The 21055-nt window shown below is 39.8% G+C and overlaps 1 protein-coding gene across 7 annotated transcripts in view; it reads right to left on the bottom strand.

Moving 5' to 3' along the window:
• Nucleotides 1–21055, bottom strand: part of LOC125339685 (aminopeptidase O (putative)) — a 348038-nt gene that overhangs the window by 13038 nt on the left and 313945 nt on the right. For all 7 annotated transcript variants that reach the window (XM_048330939.1, XM_048330957.1, XM_048330970.1 and 4 more), the window contains one exon: nt 10348–10464. In XM_048330939.1, the coding sequence (XP_048186896.1) occupies nt 10348–10464 (117 nt within the window). The remainder of the gene's footprint in view (nt 1–10347; nt 10465–21055) is intronic.

Below are 21055 nucleotides of genomic sequence, written 5' to 3'. Positions count from 1 at the left end.
GAAAACCTAATGGTGAGGACAAAGACCACTCCTGTGTCCTGTGCTTGGAGGAAACCAAAGGTGTGGGGTCCTGTGGCCCAGCATGGGCGAGCACACTCGCTGTCTCCCACAGAAGCAAGCTCACAAGTCTGCTGTGTAGAATCGAGGAAGAAGGTGTACACAGCTCCCTACAGAAATTGTGAGTCCATGGATGATTTTGAGATGAAGAAGGCTGTTATCTTTCAGAGGCAAATGATAACGAGATAAGGAAATTCTTTACATTTTAGAAGAATGTAAACCGTTTCTTTGAATTGAGTTTCATGGGAGTTTGTCACTGGCCTGCACTCTTCAACTATGAAACGTGAATATGTGGGCTAAGGAACAGATTCTCCTGAAAATCAACAAGTGCTGTGTAATGAGGAGAGCAAGACCAAACAGAGATGAAACAATAAAACTCTTAAAAATTTATATAATGCTATTATGCAGATTTCTTAAGATTTGATACCAAAAGCATGAAAGCTAAAAAACATCTGTGCTTCAATGCATTCTGTCAAGAAAGGGAAAATACATCCCATAAATTGACAAGATATTTTTTGCAAATAATATCTGACAAGGTACTTTTATCTGTAACATATAAATCAATAAAAAGACAATGAGGCATAGAACTGACCAGACATTTCTTTAAAGATACACAAGTGGTCATTAAGTAGATGAAAACATGTTCAACACCATTATTCAACACGGAAAAGCAAATGAAAACTACAATTAGATGCCATTTCATATTCAACAAGGCCTAAATTTTTTTTTTTAAGTGCAATAGCATGTGTTAGTGGGGATGCAGAAAATGTGAACCTTTTAAATGCTGGTAGTGACTAGGTAAAATAGGTAGAACCATTTTGAATTATGGTTCAGCAGCAGCTCATAAAAATTGTCCTCCCCAAGGGAAGTACAACTATATGTCCCTATAAAACCTTGAATACAAATATTCACAGCAACATCACTCAGAATGAAACGTGGGAATAACCTAAATGTTCACCAGTGGTACATGTAGTCCATTTATGATAGAAAAATATGAAAACATTTGACAAAAGAAGAAAGTGGGCACTAGTTGCTGATGCCTATAATTCTAGCTACTCTGGAGGCTACGATCTGAGGACTGCAGTTCAAAGCCAGCCTAGGCAGGAAAGTCCGCAAAACTTTTATCTCCAATTGGCCAAAGTGGCAGAGAACTATCTGAGTGAAAAAGCTATAGGATACCACCTAGGCCTTGAGTTCAAGCCTCAGTACTGAGACAGACAGACAAACACACACAGACATACACATACACAGAACTGATATTTGCTATCAATAAGGATGATCCCTGAAAACATTATGCTAAATGAAAAGAGGCTTATCATGAAAATCTCATGCTGTCCACAATCACAATTGCACTTGTATATATCACCCTAACAAAATCCAGAGACACAAAGGTAAGTAGTTGCCCAAGACTGACTAGGGGAGACAGCCAAAGGGTGCTAGCCTTCTTTTGGGGATGATGAAAATGTTCTAGTTGATTGTGGTGAAGGCTGCATAATTGAGTACACTAAAAACGACTGACTTGTATACTTTTAGTGGACAAATTGCATGGTATGTGAATCATATTAGAAATTATTGTTAGAAACCCCATGGCAGCCTTCCTTCCCACAAACCAAGCTGAGGATGGCTTTTGGGCAAAGGTGCTTTTCTCTAGTCTGTCACTAGCTCCTCAGTGTCCTGAGAGCTGTGGCAGTGGGGAAAGCTTTGGCTCTGGATTACAGGTTTCTGGTTGGTTGATCCTCTCAGCCTGGGGACTTCCTGTGCTCAGTCTGGACATCTGCTCCCACCCACACATGGGCACAACCAGTTGGTCTATGGAATGGAGTCAATTGGTCTATGGAACAGAGTTCCATGTGGTTCGAAGTTGCAGTAAAAGCAACACGCAATCCGAGCAGATTAAAAATCATTTCTAATTCCCCTTTAGACATTTTTAATTTTATACTGTCTCACACACACACACACACACACACACACACACACACACACACACAGAGAATACCACCATTTGCCTGTGGCACAGGCACAGATAAGGATCTCAGATTTGGCCTGTGGAAGCTGCGAGTGTAAACAGAACTACACTCTAGTCGTGCTGTGTGGTTCCACTGCCTGTCCCGCAGAGCAAACATGGTGAATCTTTTATTTTAGGGCATTTAAGGAACACTTTACATTAGAATACGATTCAGTAATTCAATTTTGAGAGGAAAATATGTTTAAGTAACATCACAATTTCTTTCACAAATGTGTTTAAACAACACTGGAAGGGTATATTTGTTGGTTGGTTTGGGGTCTGATTCATAGAAAATAAATTCAATACAAAAACTATGTAATACTGAGTGAGCTATTAGCCCAGAAGCACTAATAAAATTCCACATATTAACTTTAGTAGAGATCTTCAGAAATAAAATGAGCATGAAATATGGCTGGTTTCTTGGCTATATCTTAAGAAAGTAAATACATTTTTTTAAAGAAGAGGACATTGGTACTTAAAATTTAAAAATCTTAAAATTGGCAGCAGCTAAATGTATTCAGAGAAGCAAACAGCAAGGAACAATAAGCAACAAATGAAATAAGATTCACTTTTCTAGTAAGCTCTAGCTGAGGCCACTTACTAAATGCTCTCTGCCGCATCCTTTCTCTCTCAACAGATAAATTCTAAACTGTTCACCCTTCTCCCTCTTTTTGTGCTGGTCCTGGGGCTTGAACTCTCAATGCCTGAGTGTTGTCCCTGAGCTATTTTTGCTCAAGGTTAGTGAGCCACGGCACCCCGTCTGACATTTTGCTAGTTAATACGATGGAGATCGAGTCTCACAAACTTTCCTGCCTTAGCTGGCTTTAAACTGCAATCCTCAGATCTCAGCCTCCCAAGTAGCTAGGATTATAGGCATGAGACTGGTGCCTGGTTAAAATTCTCTTCTAAGAAAAACAAACCAGACTCTGCTGTCCAGTTTATTTTTACCTTTACCTTCATTCAATAAACATTTGATCAATCATAATGTGCTGTAATAATTCATGATTAAAAACAAAAAAAGTATCGATCTAAAAAGCAAGACGAAATTAATTTAGATCAATTTTTCAAAATCAGAAACAAACCCTTTAACAAAGTTTAACAGAGTCTAATTTCTTGTTGGCTTTCCATAGAAAAGCTCCAAGGGTATTGAGCTATATAACAAAAAACCAAGACTCTAAGAGATAAATACTGAAGTATCTTCCTGACTTCAAAGAAGTGTTCTAAGACATTGATTAAATGTCCTATAAACCAAATCTACACCAAAGAAAAATACATAAATATAAAGAATTACATAAGAATTCTGTTCTTTCTCACATCATAAAGATACACTTTTTTTCTTTATTGAGATTAAGTAACTACAGAAATTTCACAGTACACAGTTGGGACATCGTCATTCTAATCTACAAAGCTATGAACTCTACGAACATGAACGATTAAATAATTTCTGTGTTGGGTGATATGTACAAGAAAGGTACATCTTTAAACCACTACCCTTTTAAAATCTATACCAGCACCAGTGGTTCATGCCTGTAATCCTAGCTATTCAAGAGGCTGAGATCTGAGGTTCACCGCTCAAAGCCAGCCTGGGCAGGAATGTCCATGAGACTCTTATTTCTAATGAATTGCAGAAAAAGCCAAAAGTGATGCTGTAACTCAAAGTGGAAGAGCACTAGCCTTGAGCAAAAAAGCTCACTGACAGCACCCAGGCCCTGGTTCAAGCCTTACAACTGATCAGGAAAAAAAAATCTATATGCCTACTTGTTTTAACTCGAAAAAAGGAATTACAATGATATAGCTTGGGAACCACTTTATTGCTTACTTGGGACTTTTGAAAAAAACAGATATAGAGCCATTCTGCTTATAGGCCATATACTGAAGTACAGATCAATCAGCCCTTGGTGGTTTGACTTGCAATCTAAGCTTAACCTAGCTTAAGGGGCTAACAAGCCAGCTTTAACCTACAAAGATGTATAAAAGATCTCATCTGCATCTGTGAGCTGCCAGGTGGAAGAGACGAGTGTCATCTCGCCCTTCTGAGAAATCCTTGGGAGATCTGGCCCCTTAGATTCTAACCAGGAAGATCTCACCACTAAATGCTGCTCAACATTCTCACCCTCCCACCACAATTTCCTTTCTGATGTTCCTGCCTCACAGGGTTTCCATCCACTACGGTGCCTTCTTCTGATGAGGGATAGTGGCCTGGTTAGCTGTGGCTTGGTAATGAGGCCTTAGCACTGGCACCTAGGGAAGTTGGCAGAAAAGGGAGAGGGATACTGTTCCTACTCATAGGCCTTGAAATCCCAAGATAGCTCTATGGGTACAGAGACCTCGGTGCCAGCCCTGCAGTGTGGGGAACAGAGAATAGCTCCATGCTGTACTCACACACCATCACCACTATAAGGCTTGACATCAACAGAGTCCTAAATTCTGCCTCATTATGCTACTCAGACTCTTCATCAAGGGGACAAAGGAAAAAGATTCTCGGTTCAGCACACTGTGTTTTCGTAATCTGTTGAATATCCTGAAGTGGCAATAGTGCCAGAGATTACATCTAACCTTTCCTCTAATTGCTTGTGAGGAAACAAGACAGGAATGTCCTATTTGTAGCCAGAATACTAGGGGAAAAGCAACTTGTGACGGAAAGGGGAACAAGGAGATGGGATGACTGGAGCAGACCTCTGGTAGCACTGTATCTCCTCACGAAGGAATGTGTTTTAGTAATGCAGAGCAAAAGCAGACTCAGAAGTAGATCAGCTCTAGAGCCATGCTCCAGAGGACTGTGGTGATTGCTTCCAGCTGAAGTCCCAGAGTCGGGAGTCACCCTCTGGCTCTGCACTCCAGGTAACTTACAGCCCAAGTGTGTTAGCAAGGGCTCTTCAGCCACAGCCGGGATGCGTGGAAAAGCTGGAGGACTGGACGTTTGTCCATTTGCAGCCAGCCTTGAAAGTGTCTTTTCAGGTAAGAATCCAGATGCTGGTGGCTTTCTCTGTGCACTAATGATAAAACAGGTTTGTCTTTCCTTCCTTTCCTTATCTATTCCCCTAGATTGCCTTGCTACTGCTACCTAAGTTTGTAGGCCTTTTCCTTCCATTGGAAGACTGCTTTCACCTCTGCCTGCTGTGTGCTGAGGCCTTTGCATAGGGCTATGGGCTCAAGGGTGGCCTTGGCCCTTAAGGGATGTTAGCTACTTTTGCAGGCACCCGACTACGTGTTGTAATTCTTTGTCCAGCACTTTATTATGCTAAACAGCCCATAACACAGACAAGGGCCTTCCACAAAAAATCATCCAACCCCCAATACCAGGAATGCTCAAGATGAGAACCCTGCAGGGGTGGGGAGCCTTTTTTCTTCTAAAGGTTATGTGGATATTTATGACATCATTCACAGGCTATACAAAATTATCAATACAGGCAGACAGACAGCCTTGGGCAGCTGCAGGAAGCATGTGCGTCTGTCCTATCACGTACCAAATGACTTTGTAGGCTTTATATAGATGACAGGCCAGACATTCCCAATCCCTAAAATTTTAGAGTGAACTCCGCTTTCTTCCCCAAAACAAAACAAACATAATAACCAGCCACTAGCTACCACTCTAGCCAGAGGAGACAATAAGTTGCTGTGTCTTAAGTTTCAAAAATGTTGGAACAATTAATTACAATTTTAAATAGTGTTTTGGAGATGCTATCGCTTCAAGTGTGTCCTAATCTGAAGTGCTTTGTACAGTTGATAAAAAGTACTGTTGTTATTGAACCAGGCACCAACGCTCACAGCTGTAATCTTAGCTACTCAGGAGGCTGAGATCTGAGGATTCCGGTTTAAATCTAGCTGGGGTAGGCAAACTTGAGAAACTCTTATTTCCCATTAACCACCAAAAAGTTGTAAGTGAAACTGTAGCTAAAGTGGTAGAGCATTAGCCTTGAGTGAAAAAGCTAAGGGACAGGGCTCAGACCCCGAGCTGAAGCACCAGTACTGGTGCGCGTGTGCGTATGGGCACACACACACACACACACACACACACACACACACACAAACAAATACCACAAAACAAGTAATGTTGCTGGAGGGTCTGGGTCCCCCAGGTGGAAGAAGCTGCACAGCAAGTTCCATGAACCCTCGACTCACTGCCATGGAGTAGCCAGTTAGCTTTGTACCTTAAGAGACGTGCCAAGGCAAACAGGGAGGTTATTGTTTTAAAAGGGATCTTAAAAAGGTTATCTCAGAATCAGTTGTCAGGTATGTTTTTAAGCTTTTAGGACTCTTCATTGGAGTACCTCATTACAAACAAGCATACAGAAAAGCCCTGTGGATAAGGTTTCTATAAGCAAAATTTATCTTCAGCTCATTTTCCTTCCTAGTTAAAGAAGTAGCATAAGGCTGATAGTTCTGTAACTTAATGCAAAAAAATATACTGGTTTATTCCTAAGTATAGCTTTACTTTGTAGGTTGGAAGATGTCATCACACTTCTGTAGAAGGTGGCTACGGGGAGCGTGCAAGGCATGAGGTGGCCTAGGATGGTCTGCATTACTGCACCCTCCTTCCAGCCACATCAGTCCTTGTGTACCTTTGCGATTCCGGACACATGGCATCACCTCCTCTCAGAACAGATGTGTGTATTATTCCACAGAGAAGGCAGGTCCAGGGTGGGCAGTGCAGGAGGGTGCGTTTAAAGGAACCCCCTAGAAACAACCCTGTAGTACCCAGTGCCACGCTCAGAAACCCCCTTCAGAGCTCACGCTTTACTTTGGCTTCTGTGCTGCCCCTTCTTGCCCTGCTCCTCCTTCCTCGACACTGGTGACCTGTGCAGCCATATGGAAAGTTTATTTCTAATGATTCTTATGTGCCCCAGGAGAGAGGAAGGTGGGGAGCCTTTTCGGTACATCTCATAAGTCAGAGGGTAGATAAAGAAATGCCCAGTACTAGAAAGTGACCCTACCATTCAAGCTGACCGCTTTCTGCGCCATATTTCTCATTCAACACCATGGTTGTAGAGGCTCATGGCTGTGCTGTGAGCAGAGGGTCAGGGCCACAGCTCTCCCTGCTGGAAGCCCTCGAGAGCCGTCTTCCACATGCATGGGCAGTACAGAGCCTGAAACATCTCTCTGGTCACCTCTCAAACAACTGTTCCTTAATCCACAATTAAGAGCCTTGATAACAATTCAAAGGAACTGTTCTTATTTGCATAATCAAGAACAAACACCAGAACTAAGTCAGAATCCCAAGGCTTTTTCAACCAAGTACCAACTTTTCCCCTATGAAATGTCTTCCAGTCAAAACAAAGGCAGAGGATGATTAGCACTGAATTCTTGCTAGTCAGTGTTGTAATCAAATCACAGTTAATATAATTTCTAGAAAATGTCCTAGTTGTCTAAAATCTTATTTCTTTCTGGTTCTGAGACGGGCAAGTGTGTGGACCCCCACCCCACTACCAATTTGCAGGCACTAGCCCACAACGCAGACACCCAGAGGATAGGCAGGACACAGACAGGAAGGGTGTTATTTCCAAGCAGATTTAAAAAGAAACCAGAGTGAAAAAAAATCACAAACTACTTTGAGATTGCTAATTACATGAAATTCAGGTTTTATTTACCCCATTTTTTTTATGGAGTAAAGTCTGACTGGCACAGGGACACGTCTGTTTCTTATGCCTTACTGATGGCCACTTTTATGACATAATGTTGAGGCAAAAAAGTTGAGGCACAAGTTGAAAACCATGTGGCTTGAAAAGTTAACCATCTGGTCCTTTATCGGGGAAAGTCTGCTGACCACTACAACTTGGCACATGCCAAGCTCATTCACACCTCTGCATTTGCTTTGTCTCTGTATGGAAATCACCCAAACTCCTGGGCCAGCCTAGTTGTCTTTAGGCTTGGCTAATGTCACTGTCTTTAAGTACATTCTTGACTACTCTGTCTTCAGAAACCTAGCACAACTTCACCCTATGGATTTCTTTATAGCTTTTAGCTGAAGCTATTCTCTTTTGAGCTTTCTAAGAAATACAAGCTCCTAAAGGTGATGTCACCTGTGTGCTAACTGCTTCCTTCCTTTTCCTTTCCTTTCTCCTTCCTTCCTCCCTTGCTCTTCTTCCCTTCCTTGCCTTCGGTGTGTGTGAACTGCATGCACTCTCTGCTAGTCACATAAACTGAGCCACATTCCACTCACACCCACCTCCATCACCAGGGCTCTAAGAAGAAATGGTCAATAACGTCTGTAAGATTGTTAAAACAAGCAATCAGATAAAATCTGTTGTTCTTCTCAAATGTTTAAGAGGCTATATATAACAACCAAGGCAGAGTGTAAGTTAGGAACAGGATGCGTTTCATGCCAAAAGGAAGGAGGAAAACACAGCACCAAACAGCTTCCGGGCACAAGGGGACAGGTGCCCAGCGCCCCACTCTGATCCTCCCACTCTGGTCAAGTGAGTACCAAGAGCTTGGCATGCCAATGGCATTAAAGCCCCATTAAAACACAACTTCTTATCTATAAATAGGAAGTCTTTTGAACACTAATTAAAAATAACAGTCTGGCATTTGGTAATGCCTATAAACAGAATCTGAGAACAGAAGCAAATAGCAACAGCTGGGCATTCTATATAGTCAAGTGGGTAAAATACTACCTGTGTTTTCCCTGGAGTTTCTTCATTTTCTCCTGAGTTTTCAGAGTTTTGAAATGTATAATAATGTCCATCTTACCTTTTAGTTAATAAGGAACTGGCTGCTTCCAATTTACTCCACATTTTGTGACTATAAAATCCATTACAATATTTCACTTAACCCAATATATCTAAAATGTCATTTCAAAATTATTTTAACAAATAGGGACAAATTACTGAGGCATTTTGCTGTTTTATACAATGTCTTCAATATCCATTTGTGCATTTTACATCTCAATTCAAAATAGCTACACTGCAATTAGTCAGTACCCACAGATATCTAATAGCTATGGTACTGGACTATATAGTATGAAAATGTTCAAAATTAAACCAGGCACTGGTGGCTCATGCCTGTAATAACAGCTACTCAGGAGGTTGAGATCTGAGGATCACGGTTCAAAGCCATGGACAAGAAAGTCCATGAGACTCATACCTCCAATTAACCAGCAGAAAACTGGAAGTGGCAATGTGGCTCACGGTAGTAGAATGCTAGCCTTGAGCTGAAGAGCTTAGGGAGAGCACCCAGATCCAGAGTTCAAGACCCACAACCAACCAAAAAAAAAAGTTCAAAATTATCTTAACTGAATACAAAAATATTTTCTGTATTGTAAGAGTAGTACATAAGGGATTTTTTTTCCTTTGAATGCTTGGGCTTTACTTAAAATGACTACATTAAATATTTTGTTATTTTATATTTTTTAAAACATGGATTTCATTTTAGGATTCATATTGCATTCTTTCCAATAAGCTAAAAAATATTAAGGACCACATCATACTGCTTTCCCACAAGCATCCAATTTTACTTTTCAAACCACGACTGCTATGTTCAGTTTTCATTTCCTTTACACATGGTTTCTTTCCTTTCCTAACTGAATACAACCAAGACACTCCAAGACATGAGCCAAGTTTCCTTAATGTCTAACAGGATGGCGCCACCATCAGTAGGCAAGATGAGTTTAATTTAAAAACAGTACATTCTGGGAGCCAAGTGCTGGTGGCTGATGCCTGTAATCCTAGCTACTCAGGGAGGCTGAGATCTGGGGAGTGTGGTTCAAAGCTAGTCTGGGCAGAGACTCTTATCTCCAATTAATGAGCAAAAACACAGAAGTAGAGCTATGGACCAAATGGTAGAGCACTAGCTGTGAGCAAAAAACAAAACAAAAACAAAAAAACCAAGTCCTCCACAGTTCACTCTGCTTGCTCACTCTTTTAGGAGACGTATGTCCATCTTTGTGAGTCAGTAAGATGAAAAACGTAGGGCCCTGGTAGAACAGCACAGCTTGGGAAGCCTCCATTCTTCACACAAAAAGCAAACCTGGGGCTGGGAATGTGGCCTAGTGGCAAAAGTGCTTGCCTTGTATACATTAATCCCTGAGTTCAATTCCCCAGCACCACATATATAGAAAACAGCAAGAAGTGGTGCTATGGTTCAAGTGGCAAAGTGCTAGCCTTGAGCAAAAAGAAACCAGGGATAGTGCTCAGGCCCCAAGTCCAAGGCCCAGGACTGGCAAAAAAAAAAAAAAACACTATGGGATTTTTGCTCATGGAAATAGTGGTTTCCATTCATTTGGAATTGCAACAGGATCACCAATTTCTCCATTAGAGGGGATCCAACTTCCCTCTGGCTTTAGTTACCTCTGCATCGTGCTTGTGGAGGCTGTACGTCCGCTGGAGGCTTTGCAGAGTTCGCAGGTTCAGGGTCTTCTCCTGTAAGAGTTGCTCCAGAAGCAAGATCAGCTGGTCTGGAAGAAGCTGAGGACAAAGCAAAACAGCCTATGAAAGTGCTGACCAGAAATTCAACCGAGCTTCAGAGGAAGCCAGGGTACTTGGTATTTTCAACATGTATCAGAACACCAGAAATGGCTTTTCATTTCAGGTCTATGCTTTGGTGCTTATGTTAATGAACCATCTCTGTGGTTTATGAGATCCTTGCCTTTATGGCAGGTATATGCCACAAACTCATTTAGTGATTCCGGAAGCCACCCAATTTTAGGCGAACCTGGAAGTTCACCAAAAATAAGCAGTTTCAGATTTCTTTCTGAACTAGATTAACCTTGCAAACATACCTGCTATAAAAAGGCATAAATTAATTACTGTCTTGCAGTCCATCCATTATATAAATTCTACGTTTATAATTTTCAAGTTTATAATACACTAAAAAATTAAGTGCTACACATTATTATACATATACCAGTGTACACATATAAACACGCAATTATCCATATTCCTTAATTTTTACATAGGACAGACAAAAAAATGGTTAAAAAGTCACAGAGGAAAAAAATCCTTTTGTGGCACAAAAGTAAAACTAACCAATTTTGAACAAAAAGTATTTGTAAAACCATCTATTCACTATCACACCACAGGGGTCAACCGGTGGCGCTTCCCTGTGAGGCACCATTACATTACTCCACTAGGACACTGGAACTAAAATATGTTTGCATGACAACTAATGTTTCAGACCACATGTATAGGCAAAACACTGTGATATTTAGCTGCTCCTGAGACGAAGTAGTTCAAACTTCTCGCAAAAGCAGAAGACCTAATTTGAAAAATAAACGTAAGTAAAAAGGACTAGGGGGTGTGGCTCAAGGGAAAGGGGCCAGCCGGCCCAGCCAAGGCTATATTCAAGCTGCAGTTCAAAAAAACCAAAAACTAAAACAAAACAACAACAACAAAAACTATTAAAAGTATCACTATGAATTCAATTATTCTCTACATGTAGCTTGCTTCTACCCCTACTTATGCACAGATAACCCTTGTCAGCGAATGCAAATTTACAAGTCTGGAAGCCAATACCAAATCAACAGAATATTCATAAGAACACCTGGATTTTAATTGCCACTGTTAAGCAAAAGAAAATTTTTACATTAGTATTTCTCTTTGCTTTCTGTGCCCAAATATTCACTCTTCCTGACCCTCCATGCCCCATCCTTGTAGTCACATGCATGTGCCACATGTGCATGTGTGTGCATACTCATACACACACAGAAGAACATGCAGGAAAACTGGCAGATAACATATACAACACTCACTGCATAGCTCTGCAAAGATGGCCTTTCTTACATTTCTCATCTTACCCTTCTAAATTCTAATAAGCTCCACAGGCATACAGATACACATCACTTGGTTGGGGGGGGGGTCTTTATTTCTTAGTATCACTCCATCTCATAGTCATGCTGTGGACATTCTCTAACTGATAGGAAAAAACCTGGGTGTTTTTAGAAAAGTTACAATGTGGTTTGAACTGACCAGTGGGGTCCTAATCAAGGACTAAAGAATGACTAAATTAACATTTTTTTTCTAGAGATGTCATGTGCTTATAGGATATTTAAAATATACCAACCTATTACATAATGACTAGCAACAAAATCAGTGATCTATCATTTTCTATCATTTAGACATGGAGCCTTCTGTTTTATAGAAAAGGCCAATCAGGGGATTCTCATCAGCTCTAGGGAGCTTCCCTTGTTCACACTAGGGGAGCTCTCTTGTATATGTGGGATGTGCAGTATGGCTGGCCAGGCACAGAAGGAAGCCTTTCTTGTTGGCCTCTCCTATCTTGGCTCTAGTTATTCTTGCTTGGTTCCAAGCCATAGCTAGCACTGTTCCAAGGAAGGCCTTTTTCTGCTAGAAGCTGAACCTTTAGCCCATGGCCTTCAGCAGACGCTTGACTATTTTAACACCACATTTCTAATATCCCCCTGCATTTGGACCATCTTCATAGTTGCCTTCACTTTCTCCACTCACAAGGCCTCCTCAACAATCCACCCCCACTAATTCTCTGAGGTTGCTGAGGTGTCCCACTGTGACCTGCTCTGGGACCTCTATGGAATAGCCCACCTACATCTCAAGGGTGGGGGCTGAGGGGTCAGACAGAACTCCCAGCAACATTTGGATGTAAGGGAATTCCAGATTGGGTCAGAGTGCCCAGGAGGCTCATGCTGAGGCCCTTCCAGATAGGCTTCTGGGAAAGCGCCAGCGAACAGAAGCCTCTTGGCACAAACAAGCATGAACTGCCACAGGGTGCCCATGGGCCTGGGACAGGACTATGTCTGCTAACTAAATACAGAAGGAGCCAGCTGTGCCAACTTGCAGAATTACAGGGGAAGGAAGAATAGAAAGAAAACTGTCTCCCTCTTATGTCCTTATGCTCTCAAGAAAGTCTATTGTTAGAATTCTGTTTAAGACTTTGTTTAAACTAAAGACATCCAAAGAGGAAAAAAAAAAACCCTTGAGCAAGACTACTAGCTTGGTCCTCAACTTACCTCAACTGTGTTCAACCAATAAACACAACTCTAGTTTAAAAATCCAAGAGCTGCTAATACATGAGCCCATCAAAATGCCTGGGTTCATATTTGCAGGTTCTTCCAAGCAGTAAGTTCACACATCTGCACACAGAAATAGAACTGAATGGATCATTGAAAGCTTTTGTTCTCTCAAATGTTATGCAATGGAAATATTTAGAGCTAAGCCCCCTGACTTAAGACAGCTAAGATGAAAGGGAAAGAGGGAGCACATATGTTGTCAAACCTTTGGCATTCTTTCCTTCACAATTTAAAGACTAATTGGAAGGAGGAAAAAAACATGGCTGCCCCCCCCCCCCAAGTTATCTAGTTCTCCTTCAGTGAGATGCCAGGGACTGCAAGAAGTGACTTGTTCAGGGTAGGCAGATCACAGCATGGACCAGCACACCCACGCTGCAAACATTCCTCCATAATGCTTGGAGATTTCAACTGGTCTGGCTTCTTAGAGTGGACCTGTAGAAACCACTCTCACTTTAGTAAACAACCTGTGGCCACCCGGCTTTCAACCGTAACTTTAATTCATGGTGGGAGGGGGGGGGAAGATGCATATAGTTTCTGAGAAATGAAAAGAAAATCAGTGATCCAATGGCACTGTAGGGCACAGACAACAGAACTAATAAAGTAGCCTTCATTCACAAGTAAATGCTAAATTGTTTTGCTTAAGTGAGATTATATACTTTGAAAGGATATTAAAGTAAAAAATGTACATTTCTGTATAGCACATTTCTCTATAAAATAAACATGTGCTCCCTGTAAAGCCACCCTCCAACAGCAAAGAAACAATATATAAGAAGCCGAAATGTTTGCAAAGCAACCTAAAAACACATACTAGCAAATGTGCTCCAGCCGCCTAGGCAGGCAGACCCGCCCTGGCAGCTCGCACGGAGGGAGTGGGAAAGATGGGATCATTCCACTCCCACCCACGTAGAAACCAAATTTCACACGACTTCTGGGCCAACTATGTTTTAATACAGCAGTACTTGCAGGACAAAGATTCATCTTTAGTGACCAAGAAAAATAAAGTACAAGTCTCTGAGCATTATCTCCTAAGAAAACAGTACATTAACAGTAAAATTACAGCAAAGAACCTGCCTTTCCTTTGAAGGGTTTAAGCATGCTGCGTCCACAGTTCAGCAGTGACAGGAATAGAAAATCCTTTCCTTCTCACAAACAATAGATGCCTGGCCAGGTTATTTCTTCCATATGGGGACCGGCTCAATATTTCAGAATGCATCTGCCTTGGAAACTTAGACAAAATAAGACTATAGGGTGCCAGAGTCACATGGGCACTTGAAAGGGAAGTGGGCAGGACTGTACTGCTTACTGGAATGAACACACAGAACAATATGCTGAAGGAGGTCAGTCAAGTACAAATGCTATTTGTAAAGGATTTTAGAAGTCTGCTGTCTTGCCATAAACACACTCGACTTGACAGTTGCTAATTACTGAGAAATGTACAAAGAAAAGTCTACTTTTTCCCCAGGCAACTTCATAGTAGAGGCGAGCTACACAACTTTATATGATTTTTAAAAGTTTCTACACAGAGCTTTGGAAGGAAAATTGGAATTTTCTAAACATACCCTCCTAACACAGAAGCGGCATAAAGAAAACAAGCCCTGACTTTTCCAGCAGCCTGAGTGCTGTCACAGGAGCATCGCTCGCTGAGATCCCAGAAGACCACCCACGCAACCAAGGCCCTCCACTGCCTCTTCTGTCAGCACAGGACACAGAAAGATATAGAAAGGACAGCTCACCTCTGAGATCAGAAATGCCAGAGAGGTCTCATGACTGACTTCCCCAGGCAGGACTCGTGACAGGGACCAGGACAAACAGCCAAGCCCTGTGGACTATAGTCCTCCACAAGCACATTTTTTGCACTGCCGTCGTGCACAAGGAAGGAAGCCACTGTGTGGCTCCAGATGGAATGTGCCTGAGACTAATGCAGCCACCGATCGACAGTGGCGTGAGTTCTATTATTACCCCATTATCACTCTGGGATCTGTGCCTAAATGAAGCATGCTTCCTCCCTGATGCCATTTCCTTTTATCCTGGCTGGAGACTAAAAGCAGATCAATGGGGGCAATACATATGATGTCACTTCAATTTACAGTGACAGCCTTCCCCTTCTTCAGTCTGTCTGAAAAACAGAGAAAGATCAATTCTTCCCAAAAATGGTTAAAAAATGCTTAGGGAGTATTCATCTTCCAGAAAAGCATTCTCTGCTATATTTGTCTATGTTACTACGGCAGGAACTGTTTACAAGGAACAAAAACAGAAGAAATGGGGGAGGGAGAAAAATCTCAAATTCTCCTGTAGGCTGGAGATTTGCTGGCTGAAATTCAACACAAACAAGAGCCAAACCAGAATAAAAGGTCAGTACCTTTGAAAGTCACATGTTGAAGGCCTTCGGTGTAAGGGTGCAATCACAGATATGTCTTTCTTTTGTAACGTTTCACTAAATCTGGTAAATTCTTCACCTTTCTTTCCAGAAAGCATGCCTACTACAGGAGTAGGCCCTCAGATCACCTCCAAATTCCATGGGTTTAGAAAGAAACAGCCCCCACCCTCTACACTGCCCCTTACCACCACTCCCAGGAAGTTTGGCTATGGCACCCCAGAAGCGAGTCATCTTCCAGACATGCCTCTGAACAAAATAAAACAAAGCTACACTTGAAGAATGTTCTGATGGTGATTTTGACCAACGGGGCCAACTTAGGGTCTTTAGGGTCTAACTGATAAAGTTCCTCAAGACAGAAACAGTTCCTCAAAACTCAAAGAAACCTAAAATATTAATCTAGGTACAGCCATGGTCTCTTCACAACAGTGTAGGGAGATTATCTTTCATTTCTGCGCCTTGGTGATGAGAACATTTCTAAGTAACAAAAATGGACAATTCAATACAACATACCCAGATATGTGCCTGCCCAGGGCTTCTGTCAACTAGGCTATCACTACAGAATCCAAGTATCTTTACTCTATATTAGTAACTTGCATAAAGAAAAAAAAACGCAATTGGATAGAATTGTTGAAAAGTTTATAAAGGAAAAATTGTTATTTACATGCTGGCTCAAAGGCCACATCTGAAAGAACTGCACGAACTAAAGACTATGCACTCTACTAGACTTGCAAGCAAATTAACATCACTCAGTTAAAAAAAAAAAAAAGAGTAAAACCAACAGGTACAGATTTTACCAGTACAATCAATTGCTTCTGATTATTAAACATCTTTAGGGAGTAAGTTCACAGTCAATTTTAAGAACATTCAAACAGCAGCAAACAGTCACATAATTCATTATAATTCACTTTATATAGAAAAAATCATATTATACTTTTGGAAAACATTCCTAACAGCCAGAGCCACTTGAGCCATGATTTAGTCACGGTGCTTCCAAACCTGGCACCACATGAGCAAACAGTATATGAAATGACTTATTGGTACAGATCATTCTCATGTTTCCAAATTGCAAGGGTCAAATTTTCATGTGCTATTATTTTCTTAACTTTTGTTAAAAGTATTTCTCAACTATGTGCAATCTGACACAAACCGTATCATTCACTCAAGCTACATAAAATGGAATCAACTTGTCAACTGGATCCCTTATAACATGCGTACACTAATATTTTATGTTATTACGCATTTGGAAACTAAAGCCACATAAACACTCAAATTGAAAATTTCCAAAGAATATTTTTTACAAAGGATACTTGGGATTCTGTGTTACCCTCTTCTTTTCTACCATGGAATCTGCCAGAAAATTACAATGGAGCCAAAGGGAAACAGCCGAATTGAATTTTATGCTTCTCAAGATAATCATCATCATCAACACTACACACACACACACACACACACACACACACACACACACACACTGTGAATTCCTAAGTGCTTCGAGCTATTTATGCTGCAGAGACAATGGCTTATTCAAAGTATGACTTGCTTAAAGACTAATAAAAACTGGAATACTTTAAAGTGTTAAGAGAATATTTCTTGTGTTCACAAGAAATTTTTGTTTCCTTAAAATGCTCCTACCTAATCATAATACAGATAGTATCTGATGTATTTATTTTTAAAAACAGTATATACTTTTATGAATTAATTGTAAGGCATATTTTCTAACTCTAAATTCTAGTTACATACTAACTTATATTCTAGAATCCAACATGCTAATAATACCAAAATTGTCAGCCACACACTGAATACTGTGCAACTATTAGAACAATGATATGGGGTTATTTCTGTAATACAGTAAAATGGCAAATAATGTTCAGACTAAAATTGGATTGAGGTGAGTACCTTTCTAAAGGCCTAGAAAACATCAAGAAACTATTCGAGTCTACTTGTCTTTTGGGAAACCCAAACTTCTTAGTCCTTTTCATTTTTCTTTCTTTTCCTACCTTTCCTTTCTTTTTCTTTTCCTTTTGAGCAATAGTGAGTTTGGAACTGAGGGCTTCGTGCATTTTCGCTCATGGTTGGTGCTATAACACTTGAGCTACACCCTCTAATCCAATGCAATGGGCTGGCTTCAGAGGCAATCTGTAGGTCTCAGACTCCTGAATGGAACCAAGCTGGCTGGTTATCTTCACAATATAATAATATAATCTCCTAAACTTTTATGCTCAGGCTGGACTTGAACCACAATCCTTTTCTTGAATACCTAGTATTAAAGTGGGAGCTGCAGGCATCTGGCAGGCTCTTTACTTTTTGTCTGCTTCCAGTTTCAAGTGTTTTTCCTAAATTCTGATGCAAATATTTCCAGTTTACTTTATGAATAAATTCATCATGCAACCTGATTATCTAAGAGTACAGGAATGTACGGAGGAAGTGCTAATAAGCAAATGAAGGAAGAGCCAGAAACTTCCAGAAAGCAGGTCTAGCTAGTTTCAACATACCAGTGTGTACCCACAAACCCTACTATCTCTCTAGCCTGAGTCCACACCTCAAAAGTTCTTAATACTTCTGCATAAAGCATAATGCCAATACTATTAAATATAAAACATATACTCTGTGTGAGCAATGTTCTGAAATAAGGACAATATGACAATTTTCCAGCTGCTTTGTAGATAGATAGGGAGCATGTAGTAGATACTTATGAAGTATAAATAACAACCACCCAATCAATACACATTTTTATATTGTCACTTACAAACTATCAAGTATTTTCAATTTTTTCCAAAGGAAAATTTAGTAACTATCATTTCATTCAAGCTCAGAGTTTTACTATCTTTTTCTAGCTTCCTAAATTACTCTAATATGTCAAAACCAGAGTCTGTGAGATTTACTGAAAATTTATTATTTCTAGCAAATAATTCTAGATTTTTCTTCGTAACATTTAATTTATTGTAGACAGCCCTATATCTCTGATGAAAAGTAACAGAAATCATATACCAAATTACTGCTTACATTAATAAATAAAAGATTACTATCAGTTTAGTGTTCTTCCTCTAAATTGAGTATTAGCAAATAGAATAACAACTGAGCTCTCACAGAAAGTACTGTTTTCTGAGTCTCTTGTACAAAACAACAACAAAAAAAACCCTCTCCAATCCTGAACCTTCAAATTGAAAACAAAACAAAACAGAGTTCAAACAAAATTCTGTCTTAACTTCTGTAAAATAAATGTATGTTATAAAGCAAACTCCTAACAGGGTGAAACTAGATATCACTCATTCCATGTGCTTCCTCCTCGCATGTTTTAGTCACATGCTTATTATTAAAATGAAATAAATGACTGGGTTCCCAATATAGCAAGTTCTACAGTAACAATGTCTGCAAGAATAGGTGTCAACAAACAATTACATGTTTTATGTGAATCTTTTAAGAGCAAATTTATGAACAATGAAAGACAGGTCCAGAAGCATTCCTCGCTTCTAACGCAGAACTAATGCAAAAGCTCTAAATTCAAATCCACCAGTATAAAAGGTATTTTATAAACATTACATACAGTACCCAATCTGGCTGATTCCTCATATTTATAAAAAGGTAATGGTACATGGACTCAAATGCTTTTCAAATGCAATGGGCTATAATCAATAAAACAATGGGTTTGCAATGGTTTTAAAAAGCTTAGGAATAAACTAGTTTATGAAGAGTCCTAACAGAATATTTTGCTCTAAATAGAACTTATTAGAGAGTTTTGTTCCCTTGCTTCCTGTAGTCTTCATGTTAAAACTTGCTAACAAGGATTAAAATTATCTTTAAAAATAAATAAAGGAAGCCATGAAAGCATTTCAGAGTTAATGATAATATTACGAGTTGTAAGGGGAGAATAACTCAGACAACAGAAGCAAAAAGAGAAACCAAGTCGACCACTCTGATCCTCAAGCTTGAGAAGTGTTTCAGATATGGGCACACATATTTTGAAACAAGAAAAGTAATTTATAAATAAATTTCACTCAGGTGTTTTTTTTTCCCCCCTGAGGTTTAACATTCCTTCACTCCTCGTTTCTGTTTTTTTCTTCATTTAGAGGCATACTCAAGACAACAAAAATACCTTTTTATCCATTTTTCTAACATTCTCTCTCTATCCCCCACCAAATCCTAACTAACCATAAATTTTAGCTACATGTATCCAATGTGCCAGATGGTTTCTGTCATTAAGCTGACGAAAAAGCATATCCTTAAAGTATATGGACAGCCAACCACGACAACGGGGATTTCAGGGAAGTGGGAGAGGGTATTAAGCTACATGAATTACTGTGGGAAAAATCAAAGGAAACAACTGTTATCTAATAAAAATGTGCAGGGCATATTACGGTACTGTACAATTTTCTGTACAATGTTTCATTTTTCTTTCATAGAATAGTTTAACGTGTGTAAGGCTGAAGAGTCCTCATTCTCAATTTCTATACACTTTCGGACTCCAGTCTAGACATTTTATGCTGGAGATTAACTTTGTAAGGTTTTATGAGGAACAGAGCAAAGGGTCAGTCAATCTCTTAAGATGGTAACACTTAGGGAAATTCTTATTAATGGGGGGGGGAGTACTACTTTAGGAAAAGAGGTAAAAGAAAGGTTTTTCAGACACTGAAGCAATGTTTAAGTTCATTTCCAGCTTCTCCTTTCCTCTCTTCTGTATCTACACATCACCTGAAGAGCATGAAAGCCAGCACTCTGTGAAACAGAAACCACTGCTTTGTGGATGTGCATCTCGTGAAAAGGAAGTAGTGGAAAACAAGAATGGAAAGAACAGTGCAAAGGCTGTTTACCCAAAGCTGTGTGTTACACACAAATGACCGAGTAATTCATAAATTAACAAACCTCTGTCACATTAGACATTACTCTCAGCTAAACAAGAAGAGTATGAAACAGTGTCATAAGAACACTTTTTTCATGGCTACGACTATTCAGACAACATAATCTTAGATCTGCTATGGAGTTCTGGATTGGGCCTAGAGATGAGGAGCAGCCTGCATTTAAGTGAAGAACAAATCTTTGTCTGCTGCCACAAAAACATTTTTCTGTGAATTAAAAAACTCAAAAAAATTAATCTTTTGAAGGCAGTCTTTAAAAACATGCCAAATAGATACTAACAAGTGGTAGTTAAAAAATCCAAGTCCACAAGCCTAAGACCCAGAAGACCTTTTCACAAGTATTGGCTTGAGCTTGATTAAATGTAAGATTAGATTTAGATTGTTTCCTAGTAGCAATCTAAAATCCCAAGGACATGTAAATTACTCCTAGAAGATGCCTAAAGAAATTTTATAAAAATAAGTTGCTGTGTTTATTTTTTATATTTTACTTTATGCATACATGGGTTCATATAAAACCCTAGTATTATTTTATTGGAAAAGCATATTCATATCACAGAACAAATTTTGAAAATTACAGGAAATGTTGAAACATCTATAAGTTGTCCGATGTAAATTCTACTGAAAAAAGTAAGTAGAAACTTAGATTTTGGAATGACCAAGTTCGGTGTCTTAAGTGGAGATCCACGTTTCTATTGGTTGCAAGATTTAGATTCTCTCAATTAATGAACAAAAATAAAACTGTGAAATTTCACCAGATGCTTCAAGATTAAGTGAGAACTGAGATA

Source organism: Perognathus longimembris, chromosome 1, assembly GCF_023159225.1.
Source record: "Perognathus longimembris pacificus isolate PPM17 chromosome 1, ASM2315922v1, whole genome shotgun sequence".
Taxonomy (NCBI): domain Eukaryota; kingdom Metazoa; phylum Chordata; class Mammalia; order Rodentia; family Heteromyidae; genus Perognathus; species Perognathus longimembris.
Note: the sequence above shows the minus strand (reverse complement) of the source record. Positions and strands in the feature narration are given on the sequence as shown.